The sequence below is a fragment of the Temnothorax americanus genome, unplaced genomic scaffold, assembly GCF_048541705.1.
Source record: "Temnothorax americanus isolate GAGA-0224 unplaced genomic scaffold, ASM4854170v1 Scaffold22, whole genome shotgun sequence".
In the NCBI taxonomy this organism is placed as follows: Eukaryota; Metazoa; Arthropoda; class Insecta; order Hymenoptera; family Formicidae; genus Temnothorax; species Temnothorax americanus.
This window is the reverse complement of record NW_027509360.1, coordinates 3,075,165-3,094,465: the sequence shown is the minus strand read 5'-3', so window position 1 is coordinate 3,094,465 and position 19,301 is coordinate 3,075,165. Positions and strand designations below refer to the sequence as shown.

General features: G+C 33.6%; 2 protein-coding genes across 6 annotated transcripts; one reads left to right on the top strand and one right to left on the bottom strand.

Annotated features, from left to right (window-relative positions):
* Window positions 1-1,481: 1,481 nt before the first annotated feature.
* On the bottom strand, window positions 1,482-16,522 carry Stam (signal transducing adaptor molecule). 3 transcript variants are annotated; one of them, XM_077407020.1, is made up of 10 exons: window positions 16,304-16,522; window positions 15,556-15,716; window positions 15,234-15,479; window positions 14,852-14,927; window positions 14,539-14,751; window positions 14,320-14,439; window positions 14,028-14,216; window positions 13,729-13,943; window positions 13,418-13,650; window positions 1,482-1,625 (listed from the first exon to the last, which is right to left on the bottom strand). In XM_077407020.1, the coding sequence occupies exons 1-10, from the start codon at window positions 16,344-16,346 to the stop codon at window positions 1,553-1,555; spliced, it is 1,569 nt and encodes a 522-aa protein (XP_077263146.1). In that variant the 5' UTR covers window positions 16,347-16,522; the 3' UTR covers window positions 1,482-1,552. The 3 variants fall into 3 exon arrangements, with proteins under 3 accessions (XP_077263146.1, XP_077263144.1, XP_077263145.1); XM_077407018.1 differs by lacking the exon at window positions 1,482-1,625 and adding an exon at window positions 11,699-13,172; XM_077407019.1 differs by lacking the exon at window positions 1,482-1,625 and adding an exon at window positions 11,699-13,169.
* A 221-nt stretch (window positions 16,523-16,743) lies between these two features.
* On the top strand, window positions 16,744-18,838 carry Zuc (Mitochondrial cardiolipin hydrolase zuc). Of its 3 annotated transcripts, none has more exons than XM_077407028.1 (5): window positions 16,744-17,033; window positions 17,221-17,314; window positions 17,436-17,734; window positions 17,846-18,030; window positions 18,161-18,838. In XM_077407028.1, exons 3-5 carry the CDS (start codon window positions 17,478-17,480, stop codon window positions 18,391-18,393), a joined length of 675 nt encoding a protein of 224 aa, XP_077263154.1. In that variant the 5' UTR covers window positions 16,744-17,033; window positions 17,221-17,314; window positions 17,436-17,477; the 3' UTR covers window positions 18,394-18,838. The 3 variants fall into 3 exon arrangements, with proteins under 3 accessions (XP_077263154.1, XP_077263152.1, XP_077263151.1); XM_077407026.1 differs by having other exon boundaries at window positions 16,744-17,113; XM_077407025.1 differs by having other exon boundaries at window positions 16,744-17,314.
* The last annotated feature ends 463 nt before the right edge of the window (window positions 18,839-19,301 follow it).

Genomic DNA, 19,301 nt, shown 5'->3' with positions numbered 1-19,301 from the left:
GAGTTTATTGATAAATAAACTTTGAATATAAAATTTCTGTCAAAATTAATCTGAAATTAAAGAAAAAGAGTATATTTTATTAAATGTTTTTATCTTCGAAGCATAATTTCACGAATATCCTTTTGTCTTTCTAAAATTAAAAAATCTGAATCTCCTTTTAATTAGGCCAAATTGGAAATTTTCAAAATCTGTCATATTCTTGAAATATCCTTTAGCTATTCTGACACGTTTCGCGCAATTGAACTGGATTCTTGCCGGTTTATCTCAAGTCTATTATATCTATTTATTAGAAGTCTTGTGTTAATTAATGCACGGCCTAGAAAGCGTATTTTGTTCGGACACTCGTGGAAGTGTTTATCGTCATCATGAATTCAGGCACACATTGCGCGTTGATAGTCGCAATAACGGTAGATAAAAAAGACTTTCTATTTCTTTGAGTCTCTCTTAATTCAAATATGACGAATAGTCGGCCGCACGTATCGCTCGTTTCATATGTTAATATAGAGTCTTTTGAGCACGGCGAGACGAAATTCTCTTTCTTTGATGGAACAATGACCGTATGATCATTAAATTTGTTTATTGTTAATGGCATTTACATTACATTTACAATAAAGACGTAGCACGCGTTGATAATTAAATACGAATTTATATTGTAAAAATGAACACATGGTATTCTTCACATGATCTTATATACCTTATTTGCCTACATATTGTATATATGTAAGAAATATTGCAATATAATTTTATTGCTACATAATTTTACTTTTTGCAATAACAAATTTTATTTTACATAATAATTCAAGAACTATACATAGCTCTATTGAATTATATCTCAGAAACATTGACTGTCGTAATTTGCAACAAAATTAAGAGTATTCTAATTTCAATAATTTAAAAAAAGGTTAAATATCTTACTTAATTCTTACGCAAATTAAATTTTTATTGATATATAAGTCAAATTAAAATAAAATATATGAAACACAATTTTGGTGTCTATATTAATATATATCTTGGAGTTATATATATGGAGTTATAATATATATCTAAATTATAAAAGTGTTAGTGCGGATAGTATTCATTCAATATTTTTTACAAGCGTGTGTAGTCCAAGCATAAATAACACTTTCTAGAGCACTCTATTAAACGACGATATCTACATTGTGAATTGTACGGTAGTCACCAACCGCGCTAAACACCTTATTAAATTATTATCGACATTGTTTCGCGCGCGAGCTCAAAACCTGTTACTTGCTCGTATCGAGTAATTGAAACGAACAATGGAGCAATTAACATTCCCGGCAATTAAGGCAACACCCGCTTCTTTTCGCACGTCGTATGATATTATCTATACGCCGTTTTGTCGCGTTCACAGTCGTTTTGACGAAAAGATTGCAGTATTACGTTTTGTAATTGGTGGACGTCTTTTAGTGGCACCGAATTTCAGAAAACGTCACTCGCGAGCGGAGACGATTCCCTGGAGGCGATGACCTTGAAGATGCGCTTCGTCAACTTTCACCAAGTGGTAACATAGACGCCGTAGACGGGTAACAGGCTAGTCAATGTCATCCGTGCTGCAACTCGTGGTTAAGGCCCGAGTTTCATTCTCAGAGTTTCCACGGTCCACGCTGAAAAAGTGGAGGAGGTTCCGATTGTGTCAGACTAACGAAATGCAAGTGTCTCTGCGTAAATCTTAGTTAATCCCCATATAAAATAAAGAAATGCTCTAATTTATTTATAACGTTTATTAATTTTCTATTGAATTACAATTATCATTTTTTATACAAATCCATAAACGTCCACTTATGTCCAATAAGAAATATTGCAACAATGATACATAGTTTTGTGCAGATCGTAACAAAAGCGCCATAGCTGCATTATGGTGTGTTTAATATCATATGAGGCCATGAAATGTACTTATAAAGTCCACAGTATTTTCCACTTCTCGAGGCTAAACTGTCCGGAGAAGATATTATTTATTATAAAATATTGTCATAATTAATTCTTTAATAACTTTAATTCGTGACCCTCTTCACAGTTCTTCCCTGATATTATTATGCTATGAGTAAACTTAATGCGCAGCGTGATAATTATCACAATAATCGTAGCTCCTCGATATCTTGTTATATATCATTGAACGTTAAAATCACAGATATTTTTATATCATGTGGAATTCGAGGATGAGAACTGTACATATAGTGAATAAATAAAGGCAACATTTCTTAGTATTCATTCGAATATTGCGGCAAATTTGAGCATCCAAAAGATATCAAAGATTGAATTATAGAACATTATGTTCTCTCCCTCTTTCTTTTTTTCTATGTATCGTCTTTACGATATATTTTTGTTTCATTATATAACAATTTTATAATGTCATTTCCCACCAGAACCCAGAACACTGGGAAACTGTAAAACAATTATATTTGGATAACTTCATGCTTTCAATTCTTTTTACTTGCACAGTCGAACAACCCTTTGCTTGCGATTCGTGCCATAATAAATCAGGATTCGTAAGAGTGATTTGCGTACATACGCATATCCTATACATACACGCACATACGTACGCACTATATATACAACAATCACGCATCGTCTTCGCGCTGATGTAACACTTTTGCCTGCAGCTCCGGTAACTTCTCGAACACCTGTTAAGCGCGCTCGTAATAGCCGCGACGTCGGTCGACGATGTATACCTTACGGAATACTTGAGATTTCTCTCTGTTATAAAATCACGTCGCCCGAATTCGGATGCAGTTGTTTCATTTAACTTAAAAAGTATCAGTTCCAGAGTAAAAAAATGCAACGATAAATAATAATGAAGAAGAACAGGTTCTTTTTTTCTTAATGTAACTCTGCTGTTCGATTTATTTCTTTTAATATATTATTTTGTTTATTTAGCATATTGGGTTAAATAGAAACAACTACATGGTTTAACAAAGCCATTACAATAGAAAACATATTTGGACAATAATTTATTTAAAGCATCTCAGAAAAAAGTTGAAATATTTGAAAAAAAATAAAGATTATTATCTCAAAATAAAAAACTAATAATGCGAAGAAACAATATGGAAATTATAGAATAAATAACATATTTTAATTGTATAATCTTTTAATAATTAATAAAATAATACTATAATAGGACGTAATAATTATCGAAAAAAACCTAAAAGTATATAAAGATAAAATTCGTGATAATTAAAACAAATGTAACATTAAATTAAATAATAATGATATTAAAAAGATATTTTATGTAAAGAATGTATACAAACATTAATATATAGCTACACTTTTTTGCAGCAATCACGTGCAATGGTGAATCGATGGTTCATCGACATCTCCAACGGATTACAAATTATTGAGGATCATCCTTGAAGTAGAATATATAGGAATGAAATACTCTCTCTTTCTCGGACGCTAGGAAATTATGTAAGGCGTGATACAGAGTCAAAATAACAAACGATGGAATGTGTCCATTAGCGATGGTGGGAGCAACGGGGACCTTGGTGCCATCGATGGTTTCGAAGTTTGATTCAAGGATTCGATTTTGATGTTCCTAAAATTAATGTGTCGAACTAAACTATTTAATTGAAAATAAGACGAAATATTCTGAATACGAGGCTGAAGTTTCGAAAAATGAAGCAAACCAAATATGTTTTTGTCGCGTGGAAAGATTACTTAATTTGTCATGTGTGCAAGAAATAAGCGAAGAAAAAATTAACAATATAATTAACAATATAATTAACAATAAGAATTGATTTTTAAATTAATACTAAATAAAAAATGAGACTAGCCAAGAACATTAAATATTTCAATTTGACTGAGTTTATTATTTTTTTGCGACGTCACGAGGGCCATATTTTGTATCTTTGCATAAAAAAAAAGTATTATTTATTTTCGTGCCATTCGAAAAATGACAAACAAATGCGAAGGTTCAAATTACGAGTCGACACGCATCTCCGACTGTTTATTTCAAGCAAGAAACGCGATTTGGACTGAAAAGGCCGCGCGGCTTCGCTCACGCACGCGAAGAAGAAAACATCCGTTTTCGTCCTTCATATATCGTTAAATGTTGTCGGTACTTCATTTAGATTAAGTACAATACCTATGCCTGCGCCAACCTTTCGACGGTGACGGCCTTGTCCCTCGAAATTTATGCCTTTTAATATGCAGGCGTGCGCATATAAATAGCATTAACGTTGCCAAATAGCCAAGATGTGATAAATTCAATACAGTTTATCCACGCGTATGACGCACGCTGGAACCAACGTTCCTACGTAGTTAATTGTAATAATTAATGCACGTTATTTGAGTTGCTCGCCGTTGGTGCAATAAAAATTGCGAAATACAATTAAGCCGGTGCCTTCTAATGATTGCTGATATTTGGACGCTTATTTTCCCGGCTTGAAACAGGCCTATGACATTTTTGCGCAACGCTTTGCGACCGACCGAACAATGCAACGTGCGATCATTGCGAAAGATCGTGCGAATGCGTAGATACGTAGACAGCGTGTGCAAACAAAAAATGCGTGCGGAAACCGGCGGTAAGTTCCGTTTGAGATTTATCGCACTTTTGACGGAAATTTCATCGGTAGGTACATCTGACCTTGACTCCTCCGCCGAAGTGAAAATCATCCAGCTAAGATCATAATTTGCATAAAATTTATCCCACTCGATAAATTTAACGAATTCTGTCCGATGTAAACATCCCACGGTTGAATGGCAAATCAGATTTAAATGCCAACGTTTCTTGAAAGAAGAGAGAGAAAAAGAGAAAGAGAAAAAACTGGGGGCTCGATCAGATTTTTGCATTTTTAAATGTATAAAAATAACTTGCAAGCTAGTGCAAATTGCGTTCGGTCGTTGGCGAGATGTCAAACCAAAATAAAAAGTTTTTTTAAGAATACAGGATTAAAAAATAAGAAAGTTCTACAATATGATAGTCGTCTTGCAGTATTCAAAGCTACAGACAATGTAAAAATGCTTTTTTCAAGCATTTTTAAAATATAAAATAATAAAATTATTGATCAAAATATACATAAATACTGAAAACTAAAATTTGTAAAAGGATAATTTATAACGTTTCGATCTCATTTGAACAAAACCGGTCTGGCCAATAATAGTTCTCTTTCGCGCGCGTATTTTGCTCTTCGAAGAGTCAATTTCGCAACGCATGAATCTGTGATCGAATCAGGCGAAGATTTTTGCCGATAAATCGCCAGATTAATCGCGTATATAACACGCATGTGAATAGATTTCCATACCGAGATTCGTTCGTGTATAAGCGTCGCGTCTAGATCCGATCGTAACTAAACGTGCGAATATCGAGGAAAATAAATGGCGCTATTAAAATAATATAATGTGCTGCATGTCTCCATATCACTTTTTCTTCTGCGTCATCGAGTATTTCAACGCCTGGCAAGGTTTTCACAAAGATCGCAGACGTCGCAATCCGCTGTCAATAAAGCATTTAATTTACGTCGATGTCGATTTTAGATGGAGAAGACAATGAGGTTTTTATTCGCTGATAAATCGAGAACGAAAAACACGAAATCTTGTTTAGTTATTATAAAACCTTTAACGAAAGAAAGAGAGAAAAGATGATTTTAATGGAAAAATGCCATGTGAAGTGTGAGAGTTTCAGTGCTTTAATTATCTTATGGCTACTAATAAAAGTATAATTGTTTCTATAAGAGTTTTCCTTCATAAAATTAACGGGCGTTATTATTTGGACCGTTATCACGCACGTGGCTCCTAAAATCGTGAACCCAGACAATAAACATTGTCCCGAGACAATGGTGTGAATTATCATGTACATCTCGATAACACAGTTCTGCCGGTGCATTATTGCGAAAGCTTACGTTAAGATTCACCGTTTCATTCTTACAAAATTACACGCGAATTGCCATCCTGTTGCTCTTCATTAACATAGCGTGCAATCGTTGCATAAAAATAAGAAGTGGCAGATATAAACCGTGATATAAATACATTCTATGTAACAACTAAATTCATAATTAATCAAGCCATTAATTTACCGATAAATACGAAATTTTTCATACACAGATTTTGACAGAGTTTTATATTCATAATACTATTATTACAAAGTCAATTTGTTTTTGTTTTTGTACATTATCTTGCTTCCAAATTATATTTTTACTATCTTATTTGCCTTGAAATTTACATATACATGTATTTCAATTTCACAAAAATAAAAATTAATTAATTCTCACAGAAGTATAGCCGCCTATTAAATTTATAGTACCTGCATAATTACATTACACTTACAACATGTGCATATAATTAAAAGAGAATGTTATAATTTTTACAAAAATATATTGCAAAAATAAAAAATAGATCGGCTAGTACCCTCATGGATTTTATTAGGCAAAAATAATAATTACACAATTCAGAAAATACCGCTTAAGTAATAATTAATTAGTCTTTATATAACAATGTATGATTCATTATATATAACAAAGATTCGTTATATATTTTATCTAGTTTTATATTTTTTAAATGCGTAGATTGATAAGAATATTTTTATGATCTTTTTTCTCGTCCGTCTTTCTACGGAATCGACCTGGAAAAGTAGTTTCTACAGAAGTAGCTACACAGAATTATTATATCCAATAGTAATAATCTAGTAGTGGTAGTGGTAGAACTATTATTCTCACGTTTCCTTTCTGTATCGAGATTGAGATTGGTCATATATGCAACAAGGACGACAGAAATAATTATTACGAAAACCACAACGAAGAAACTGTTGCCTGCTGATATTCCCTCGTGAAGTTTTATATTTTCTAAATGTGTAGATTGATAAGAATATTTTTATGATCTTCTTTCTCGTCATTCTTTCTACGGAACGACCTGGAAAAGTAGTTTCTACAAAGGCAGCTACACAGAATTGTTATATCCAATAGTAATGATCCAGTAGTGGTAGTGCATTATTATTCTCACGTTTTCTTTCTATATTAACATTGAGAAATTATTGTAAATTAGCGCAAGATTCATCAAAGATATAGAGATAAGCAATCTATTGATATATTTTATACGTATAATACGTAAGAATAACTGCGAGTGAAAAGAAACTCATCTCTTCTCATATTCAATTTTAAATATATAAAAATATCAAAGCCCCAATTTTTACATCAAAATATGAAAGATTTAGATCACAAATATTTAGACCTTGAGATTATGACTGTCATGAATCATCGATAAAACTTCTTTCTTTTTAATACAAACATCACAAAAATTAAAAATTTAGTTATTTTTTTCAATATTATATACATATATATTATATAATGAAAAGATTGTTTATAATTCTCTTGATATGATTATTCGTAGTGATCATTATTGACATAGATTAGATCGTTGTTTCGTGAATCTTTCAAAGATGTTTAATATAATCACACTGTCATCCATTAAATTCGCAGATCATATTCGCATGGTCCCTAATAGGCGAAGAGCTGACGACACTTTTGGCCAAGTGATTTTATAAATCACGATTTTCTGTTATAACCTGCGTGGACGACTCTCCTTCGATAATCCGAACACCTGGCTGGCCGTATTTAATAGCCGGATATAACCGTCAGACCTTTTCGCCGGCTTTGTGCATTTTCAATAATTTTTTTAGAGATGCCACCAAAATTTTCACTTGGCTTTTTTTGGGTGGTATGTGTTAACACTATACTTGTTAGTAAAAAAAACCCAGCTTTTATAGTGTGACTTGAAAATAATTATTTTCATTTTTTTTAACTAAGCCTGCGGCGACTAATTCCCCCCGAGCAATCGAACTGGCAATTTATTTGCATGTTCCTGAGTGATCAATTATCAATATCCGATAAAAATTAAGACTTATACTATGAATTGAAAATCCGTTTTTTTTTTCACCTACGTACTTCTAAACCCCCCAAGTACGGCCAGCCAGGTGTTCGGATTATCGAAGAAGAGTCGTTCACGCAGGTTATAACAAAAAATCGTGATTTATAAAATCACTTGGCCAAAAGTGTCGTCAGCTCTTGGACTATAAGGTTCAAACCTTGCTAAATATCAAATATACCGCTAGTGAAATGTACAACCTTTTCCATGTGACGTCTCACTACTGTTTAATCTATAGCCCATCTAATGACCGATAGAAACCTGACCTTTCAAAGTGGGCATTTATCTATGATCGCGAAATTTGAGAACTAACGCATACCCGCAATAATTATTAGCTAATGGCTAAAGTTTGCACGCAATTGCTTTATTAAGGTGCAGGAAGGCTGTTGCGCAATGCGGAATATATTGCTTAACAAGCTAAACTAGAAATAAATTAAAGTTGTTCTTCTCATATATGGATAATATCACTTGATACTGCTTTTTAAACTGTTTTAATTTTAGCTGTTTTCTTTAATGAATCATTTAGTAAAGAATGCGGAGAAGTTATCGTGAAATTATGTAAGGAGGTAAATAACATCATACCTTATCCCAGGATGGAAGAACCAACAGATGGATTTATAGGATTTTTATAGCTGATATCATACAAACTAAATATAAATAATCTTGCTAACGCGAATTCTTATCAATGATGGTGAATCATGTGAGAGATATGTGGTAATAATTAACACGCGTCACACGACATTATCAGGATTTCAGATTTATCGATTTCGAATTTGTACACATTCAAGTAGCTAGACGTGTCGTGTTTCGTATTTCGATCCAACGGACAGTTCTTTTTCCGACACATTGAGAGATCTCTTTCCTCACGTTCCATAAATCGTTGCCATTTAGAGTATAATGTACTATTTTTTAATTGAAAAAATTAATTTCGTCATTATTTAACTGATTCTAGTTAAATCCTCTACACCGCATTCTTTATCGTTACTCTTTCATATATCGATATATGACTTGCATATACATATACATATATAAATTCCATCGGTCATTTTAAAAATTAAATTAACAATCTATTAAGATTTTGTTGTCAATAATTTTGCTATAATAACTACGTTTTGCGCATAATTTATTTTAACATTCTCTTAATTCGTTAATCTTTAATTTATTATTTATATTTAAATAAAACAATATTATATTATAGTTTTTAACAGGTATTTAAATAGCTGTTCTCGACAGCAGAAAAGTTTTTATAGCATTTAAATTGGTTGCTTAAAAAGTTAACTCTTGCATACCAAAGTTGTAATTTATACATTTTAATTATTCTATAATAGACATTTCAATACTTAAAAGATTAATTGATGTAAGAATATTGTGCAGTGGCTGGCAGAACATGGCTGTTAAACTAAATTATGTTTAATACGCTGTTTAAATACGTTTATTTCTTATTAGAAATATTATAGCAAAGTCATTTAGTTATTCACGAAAAAAGTCATTATTGTTTCGATCATTGAGATATATTCACGCAAATCTGACTTGAGATGAGCCGATCCTAGACCTAGAAAAACAATTGCACTGGCCTTGAGCTACATATACGAGAGCAGTAGAAGTGATAGAACAAAACATTGCCTTGATAGAGAAATTCCAATTTAAGAATGACGATGTAAAACATAAAGCAAAGCGAAAAAACTAAGATTGCAATTGTCTACCATTTCTACCAACAAAGATTTAGGATCGAAAATTTGAAATTTATTCCTTCTTGATGAAAATATCGAGGGAGAGAAGAGAGGAAATAACCATTTAACATCGTATGTCTTCGTAACCAAGTATCAAAATAAAATTCCCCATAAAAATCTATTAGTTGTTGTAATTTTTATGATAATACGAGAAATTGGATTTCCTTTTTTCTGCAAGTTAAACAATAATGATTAATAGATTTATAAATGTATACTATATAAAGCTATTAATCATTATAAATATAGCGATTGCTGATAAATGTTGATACTGAATGATTGCTAATATTGATAAAGGAGCGAGAAGAGTAAGTTATTCTTTTTTTCGTTTTATTGCATGACTAGATATTTTACAGCGGCTCGGCTATCATGATTGATAGTCACGAAGTCTTGTCTGCGACTTGGAAACGAAACCGAGGGATCTAGAATGTTAATGCCAAGGTTGCTTGGTCCATTGTCGATCTAAGAAATGCCATTGCCAAGGAAATCTATTCATTATTCTAACGATTTTATCAGCAAAACAGTTATAAGGAAGTTGCATCAATCCGTTATCGATACACCATCTGATATACGAAATGATATAAACGACTGATAAGAAAAGTGACGCATGCAGTAAAAGTAGCAATTAAGAGCGAGAAAGTGGTATATGAATAACATCAATGAAATCAATTAAAGTATATCATTAATTAAGAATATAAAAAACGGATACAATTATCTAAACATTATTTATATAGAAAAATCAATAATCGATTAAAAAGAGCAACGGATTTAGAAGTCAATATCACAATGAAATAAAGAGCGTTAGTTAAAAGAATTCTTCAAAATTAAAAAAATTTCTTCATTGTTTTCAATGCGATGCGTTAATAATTAATATTAGAATAATTAAACATTTATACATCTCGTATACGCTATAGGCGGTTGCATATAAATTTTCTCACGTTTTAGAATAATTCATTAGATGTTAATACGCTATTATTCGTTCGTCAGGCACGTTAAGTGATGATTATGTTATTCACGCATGAATATTTGCAAAATTGCCTAGAAAAATCTTATACGTAATTGTTCATAAAATAGTTAATATATTATTTGTTTATCAACTTAAATTTTTGTTCAGAAAAGTTTAATTGATAATAAGAAATGCACAACATAATATGCATATATGCGAACAATATAACATGCATAGTATAATGCAAAGTAAAATATAAAGTGAAACAAAAATATTTACAATATAATTATACATTGTTTGATTGTTGCGAATCGCTAATAAAACCTACTTGGTATATGAACTAAAATGACAATCGCACGAGAATAAAACTTACGCACAAGAATAAAAATTAATTAAAATTTATGCACGCGGATGCGTGCCACATGTTGCATAAGAAAAAACAAACGATTAATAACGGGACTTATTTGCGGGATTTTTCAATCATTAATTCATTGTTCCATCGATCGTAAATCTTCCATTACGGGGAATTATATTATTCCCTGTATATCTATATGTATATCTTCAGGCGTAGCCCATTATGCAATTTTAAATAATTCGTGAATATCATTAATGACTATTAAGAAGTGATTGTTACTGTAAAGTCAGAAGGTCGTCGTGGTAAGGTGCGGCGAGAAAAAGCGAAAAATTAATATGCAATTTTTAACGTATATACAATGTATGACGGATTTAGAAATCAATATCACAATGAAAAAATATTCATTCTTCATTAACTGTAGTCTGTGATCAGCGACAACAGTATGCATTATTAAGTTGTTTAGTTAAAAGTGACAGATGGCATACCGAGAAGAATCCGTATAAACGTAGCGTATTACGCGTATAAATATGCAGAATATATAATAATTATTGCAACAATATTTTTTAGTACTGGGAGATGCTGGAGGCCGAAATTATGCACACATGATTTTCGCACTTTAGGTGATAATTGATATTTATCTGCTAAACCGCTACATGATATATATATATATATATATATATATATATATATATATATATATATATATATAATGAAGACTTTCCTATCATACTCTTAGCATTTCGTCAAGGTTCTGTCAACGGCAACGAAGTGGGAATATAATATTAGTAGAGAAGCATGTAAGTGAACATTTCGAAAAATGTATTTTCTTGCGGTATTTACATAATGTACAGTCGTTTTTTTTGTCGCAAAATTTTCTTTCGCAAGGTAAATCCGTATGCATACGAGAAAGAAGAAATTGAAGCGCGATAATTGATTACATAAATAAAGCCATTTTAATGGTAACATAACATACACAGCATAAATAGCGCCTACTCTCCATACTTCTTATGTACTTTTTTCTTCTTCTTTTTTTATTTTTTACATCAGAAGCTGAATGCTTTGAATGATTATGCCGATATGCATTGTATTGGAGAATAAAACATGTTAACATAATAATAATTTGAATATATCGTAAATGGTCGAAAAGCGTTGACCATTTTCTTCACATATTTGAGAGAGGACGTTTCATCATATATGTACAAATATAACTTATTATTTAACAATCGATAAAAAATTTGTCGCAATCCCACTATTTTTTAAGCAATTAGTAGGAATTAGTCTTATTGTACACAATGGAGAGACTAGACCATACTGAGATATTTTCTTGCAAAAAATGTTTCAATTTCTTGCAAAAAATGTTTTAAATTTCTTGCAAAAGATGTTTGGCAATTAAAAAAGTCTTAACAACATTTCATGATTGTAACACTCCTTTAACAATAATATCACTTCGTTTCCTAGTAATCACTCTGCAATCCCAGTTTTGCACTTGATCGATGGCAGAGTAGAAAACTATAAAATATTTCTTGAGCCTTTCTATTCATACACAAATTCCAAAATCTCATATTTCATGTATTTTTCCGACACATTGCTGAGACATTATTCAAAATATATATAATATTTTAAAAATGCGAAATTTACAATTTATGACATATGTGACAATGGTTACAACTTAGATGTAAAACAAAGCACGAAGAATTAATCTTTTTTTTTATATTTATATACATAAAACTATAATAAGAAAAATATTATTTAAAATAAAGTCATGTGTAGAAATGGGATTTAAAATATTTTTACAGATACATTGAGAGATATATTTAATAAAATACCTTTTTTAAATAATGTGATTCAAACAATAATCAAATAACAGAAATCAAACTAGTTTGAAGGAATGTATAAATTTAAACTGAACAGTCTGAATCAATAAATACCTAAGAATTACAAAACTAAAAGAATTACAAAACTTTCTGCTTTGCTTTTCTTAATCGGATGTACCTATACTTAAAACAATAGATTTTAGATCCAAACATAAAATTTTTATTAAAAACCCATTATCTTTGGCTACTTTGGGTATGTTTATTTAAATAATTATAATATAGTGTAATATTGTACAACTTGAATTAGAGTACAAGATGAATCGTAACGCATAGCTTTGCTTTACATCATGTGTTGCCCATTCGGTGGAGCATATTGCGATTGCTGATTTACAGATGGTCCTGCAGGTCCAGGCGGACCATATGGCCCGGGTGTAGGGCCGCTTTGAGGTGGGTATCTGCTATGTAATATATTAAATTATCATTTCTAACATTAAAAAAAAAGAAAAAATTAAATGAAACCTAATGCAATTAAGCAATAATATTGTTACATAATACACGAAAAATGTGTATGCACACGCTTGTATGTGTATTGTAATTTATGTGTGAGAAATGTTGCAAAACATGGAAATATTTTTTATTTACAGTTACTCTAATTATAGCGAATTTGGAGATTAGTGTTACAATAAAAATAAATTAAACATACCCCTGTGGTTGATAAGAAAGGTTTTGATCAGGCGGCGGCAAAGATGACCCTTGTGGATGTCCAGGCGGATGTTGGTGAGGTCCTGATTGAACATGAAAATGCTGAGGTAAAGCCATGTTTGGCATACTGGTAGGACCCATGTACTCGTTGCTCGGCAAATTCGTGTTATACGGCCCCACCGGACCTGAGGCGGCTCCAGTGGGGAACGGAGAAGGCGGCATACCATTAAACATCTGTTGAAGGATGTAGCAATGTCAGAATATCTCACGCTATTGTAAGAATCGTTACTTAGAGTCCGTCGAGGCACTTACGTGCGTTGGTGGTGGATTATGGAATGGATAAGAACTTATATGTGGCTGCATTTTAGGCAAAGTGTAGCCAGTCGGCGTTGGAGGTTCTCTCATCAAGGTATGGTACAAATTAAGAGCGTCGACCAAATCGGAACTTAATTGGGTAAGCTGCGCATGCCGCCTATCTACTTTTTCCAAAGCCGCATCAATCAAGGGCCCCATTGCCGTAACTTGGTCTGCAAAATGCAATAGATGGAAATGATGAATATTTGTAACATTTTTTTTGTAATTGTTTTTATCATGAATTTATTCATAGTTACCTTCTAAATCAAGCATTTCCTGAGGATCGGAGGTATCACATTGTGGATCAGCTTCGTGAAGCAGATGTAATAATCTATCCATTTTCTTTTCATCTATTTCAACTTCCACCACTTCGGGTTCACGTTTCACCATTTTTACTTCCACTTCTTCCGCAAATTGCACTAATTTCTTGTTACTATGTTCCAATTCTGTACATAAATACATTCATATTAATTCAATCACGATCACACATAATAAATAATTCAAGGACGTTTAAACATCAAAAAATTAATTAAGCCGCGTATATCTTACTTGTAAACTCTTCTGGTTCAACAGACAAATCAGCAGTAACAAAATTGGAGGGGAAGAGGCCTTCACCTCTTTGATTGCTGCCCTTCCACCAATTTGGATGAGAATCGTCCAAAATGTTAACTAAAAAATCAAATTCATAATTAGAAATGCATTTCTAATATCTATCATCTTGTGTGTGTTGTTTGTGTTTTTGTATTATAATAATTTTTATACACATACTTATTTCTCCTGCTAAGAATGTTAGTTCATTATCCTCTGCAGCTTCAAAATCATACAGAGCACGTACTTTTCTGCCTTCTTGGGAGGTGCTCGAAGCTCCAAGCACAGAATTCACACTAGGATATAAACTAGTACTTTTTTTAGAGGCTGGCGAACTATGCGAAGAAGTGCTTTGAGTATGCGTCTTATTTTCTTGCAACGAAAGTTGTATGGCTGCAAAAAATTGTCTATATAATAACTAAATATATAATAATAATATAAAAATAAACTTGACATTATTTAATGTATAATAGAAATAATATCAAATTGTTACCTTTTGCAATATCTGATTCTTCTTGCGAATTTGTTACTACATTAGGATCTCTGCTCAGAGTCATAGCACGTTTTGGCTAAAAAACATTGCATTTTATACATGCAAGAAATAGTTTAAAAATTGAATTGAATTAATAATATCACATGCCCAATAAGTTGATTTATTCAAAATGTATTTGATAGTTTATAAAGTAACCATACAATACAATATAAGTTCAGAAGAGGGACATAGAGTGTCAATAAGTGATAGTCTTATCTGACTGATTTAAATAATTCAATCTGGAGTAGTGGTTCAATACTCGACTTTGCTATAACTATGAACCATTTATATTTCTACAGTTAACGAAGAAGGTGCGATAATAACACAAAGGATAAAGACTCACCGTATCCGAGACAGAAGAAAAGTCATGGCCTTCACTTCTGAGCTTATTGTACAAGCTTGGAATCAGATTCAATTGCGGATCTGCTTTAAAATCACCTTCCACCCATTTTTTCAAAAGCGCTTTGATTTTATCCACTATTTTCGGTTGCGGATGGTTAATAAGCTTTCGCAAATCATTTTCAAAATCTCTGGACGCAATTTCCAAGTGAAAAACCTTTCCGCAATTACTGGCGCAAGCGTCCAACAACTAAATCAAAGACAAATAATTAAAAATTTGGTGAAACAGGTTAAGGCATTTACTGTTAAAGGACAATGGTACTAACCGTTATAGCTTGCATGACCACATGAGGGTCCTGATGGTACAATCTCTTATTGATAGAACGCAAACAGTCCTTGGCGTTCTGACTGGAGGTGCCCACTTTGTCGCAGATGTCCATTATCTTTCCCCATTCTTCCTTTACATTCTTCTCGTTAGTTGCCTTTTCTGTTGCAACGCAATTAAATAATGATTTAAAGAGTGATTCATCACAGGATTCTCAATGACATGCATAATCAAATAGTAATAAACAGGTTTTTCTTTATATATATATATATATATATATATATATATATAAATACAAAGATTAAGATAACTCAGGCAGATACAACAATAAAATTCGCAGGCATCGTATAGATAAAGACTTCAACAAAGGAACAGACGCTCTCCGCAATTGCGTTGCGACACGCAAGAGAGATATCAAGCGGCGAGCTGTCATCGCTGGCACCGACGGAATCGTCGCCGCCCCGTTTTTTTCCGCGCGGAAAATCGGTCGGATTTGGGGGGCGGAGGAATCAGCGCGATAGAATCGGACGATGCGGTCGGAGGTCAAGTGTCAACAACCGCTTAATGCGTCCGACGTGGAAAAGGATAGCCGTTCCTCGGGCGAGGGCCCGGGGACGAGCGAGCGGTCGCGGGCCCTCGCGCGCGGCGGGAGGCGGGAAGCGGAAGGCGGCGCTGGGCCACGGGCCACGGCGAGAGTGTCGCCAGGCCAGGCCAACCGCGAGGAAACGAGGGTATTACTTATTACTCACCGACGTCAGCGTCGAAGGGCGAGGAGGTCGGGAAGAGGCCCATCGTCGTGGCTCTCTCTCGCGCCCACCAGCCGTCGTAGATCGTCCCTACTGTCGTCGCGCTCGCACGTCGGCACGTCGTCGCGGAATCGCGCTGCGCATCCAGCTGATATTTACTCACAAACACGTCCGGCCGAACGACTGACGATACTCCGCTCCGCCGCACCAACGGACATCTTTGTTTGCCCCCCGGAATGCCCCGGATCTGCCAGGGACCTATCGATACCTATCGAAGCGCGACTTGATTCGAGAGAACGCTCGCCGGCGATGAGAGATGAGACTCGAACTAGATTATGGATTCATCGTCCTCGGGAGGACGTGGTTTTACGTTGGAAGCTTCGAAGGCGTATATTATGTATCAAAGAACAAAGAATTTCACGGGAGCTTGGCGAGCGAAAGAAAGCTCGCAACGCGACGATCGACGTATCGAATGACGTGGTGAATGCGACCGCCGTGCGAGCGCGAATCATCGCGTTCCCCGATACTCGAAATGGAACAACCAAGATGGCACTGCCAATCGAATCCTCTCTCGTCCACTCTCAGCGACTCAGCTTGGCCACGTGCCACATAAACAGAAATATATAAATAAGCTATCTCGTACTTCGTCATTTCTTTCTAAAAAACTTTGGGATATTTAACGTGTCGTCAACCATTGGACCGCTAGATTCGTTTCTTCCTCTGACTACATCAGGTTATAATTGGAGAAGAGATGGCTATAATTAGAGAATATAAATATCAAATTGTTTAGCTTGTAGTTGCTCTTCCATATCGGTTTGTTTTTCTTTCTCGACGTTTTATAAGTATATTCAATGTAATTTGTAAGTGGCATCATTGAGTAATTCTGTGATTATCATCTGTATTAATTTGATATGCGTTAGCCACCTGCCACAGTCCAGTATTGGTCGAGAAGGCGCACGACGAGGTCTTCTCTGAGATCTAATATATATTCAATCAGCTGGGATTTATATATTTGTACGTGATGTATTATTTTATTGAATCAGTGAACAGAGAGAGAGAGCTGAATCCTCTTTCTCGAACACGAGAGATTCTGCATCTTCGAGTTGACTCAAGAGGATTGATGTTGTTTTTTCAGAGATTTTCAGAGATTTCCAAGTTGCTTAGCTGAGATTCCAAAATGATGAGAAGTGTTGTCATTGTAATAACTTCTGGTGCCCTGGTGACGGAAGTAATGTGGCAGTTGTACAAGGTGTATAAATGTTCTCGAAGGAAAACGATTAACGCCGTCAATGGCTACGCGACACAGCTTTGCAAAAATACAGAGGCAAAAATCTTCGAAGTCATGTTCTTTTCGAAAGACTCCGCTTTATGTCGAACACATTTGGGACTTATGAAACCATGTGGGAGGCTAAATTGTGCAGTAAGACACTTGAGGTAACCTCTCCAATGCGGTATAAAATAAAGCAATATAAAATTATTTATTTATTTTTCTTATAGCTTAAATGCAACTATTAACTGTATAGAACATATCTCACATATTTGCAGGCGGATTGTAGATTATTTGGATTCTGCGACCGATACTTTGGACATATGCGTATATTTCTTTACGTTCTCAGATTTAGCAGAGGCAGTTATAAGAGCCAAAAAAAGAAATGTTGTCATAAGGATGATATTGGATGAGTCCATGGCAACAAATGATACGAGCAAATTAAAGATCTTTTACAAAGAAGGTTTGTGACAACTATTTTGAAACAAATATTGTTGTACGAAGAATTTAGTTGACATTTTATAATCTGGAATTCCTATTACATAGATAACGCAGCAACTTTGTAATTGACGTAATATTGCTTTATTTTGCAGGCATTCAACTAAGATCAAAACAGTTAGATACCTTGATGCACCATAAATTTGTTATTATTGACAATAAGATCGTGATATCAGGCAGTATAAACTGGACTAAATCAGCATTTTTTGGAAATTTTGAGAACGTGCTGGTGACTAATGAATCAGCAATAGTTGAGCCATTTATAAACGAGTTTGAAAGCATATGGTCAATACTTGGTGCCATAACTACACAGAAGCTAATTCTATAAAAACTTAAATATACGTTAATTATTTTTTTTTTAGTTTATATGTTTACTTAAATTAAGTATAAGAAGAGCAAGGGAGAGCACAGACTTTTTTAATTTTATATCTACTTTTATTTTTTTATGTGTCAAGACAAAGTTCTTCGTCTTGACATTTGATTCGTGATATATTGACCAATGCTCATACAACAGACTACTTATAAGAAAATATTGTAGTGACGTTTAATTTTTATTAAGAGTAATTTTTAACTTAAAAGGTTACATATAATTTAATTTTGTCTTAATTTTGCATGTAAAAACTATAAATATATAAAGAGATAAATGCAGTTCCCGTACATGGTAATTTTACACGTTTCTACGAAATCCTAACTTAGGAAGACAAAGATCATTTATCTGCCTACATGTATATACAATATTTAATGTGAAATAAAAGACATTTTTACTTTTGTAATGACCGTTTCGTTCTATATGTACGTGCGTGTATTTCTTTCTTGAAATGATTGATGCGAATACGAAATGCTAATAGGAGCTAATTCTCTAATGTAATCGGATAAATCTTTGTGCTTTAATGGATTAAATTTGATGCGATAACACGTACATACAGCGTAGGTGCACCAAAGGGAGTTGCCACGACGATTTTGACGTCATGATATTACATCTTGGTAAGAATAGCCTTTGTTTTTCATACAAAATGAAGCTGCGCTCGTGATGCATATTGATTTTCTTTAACTGGGAAACAGTTATGGGTCTTCACAGAGTTCACGGCCGCTTATGAATACCTTGGATAGAAATAAAAAACATTATTTCTGTACTCTTAGGAGCTGCAGTCCATTTGATGCTACAAATCTTCGAAACGTTCTTTGTCTTGTTCTTTCTTCGGTGAAAGAAAAGAAAAGAAAAGAAGAATGCTTCGA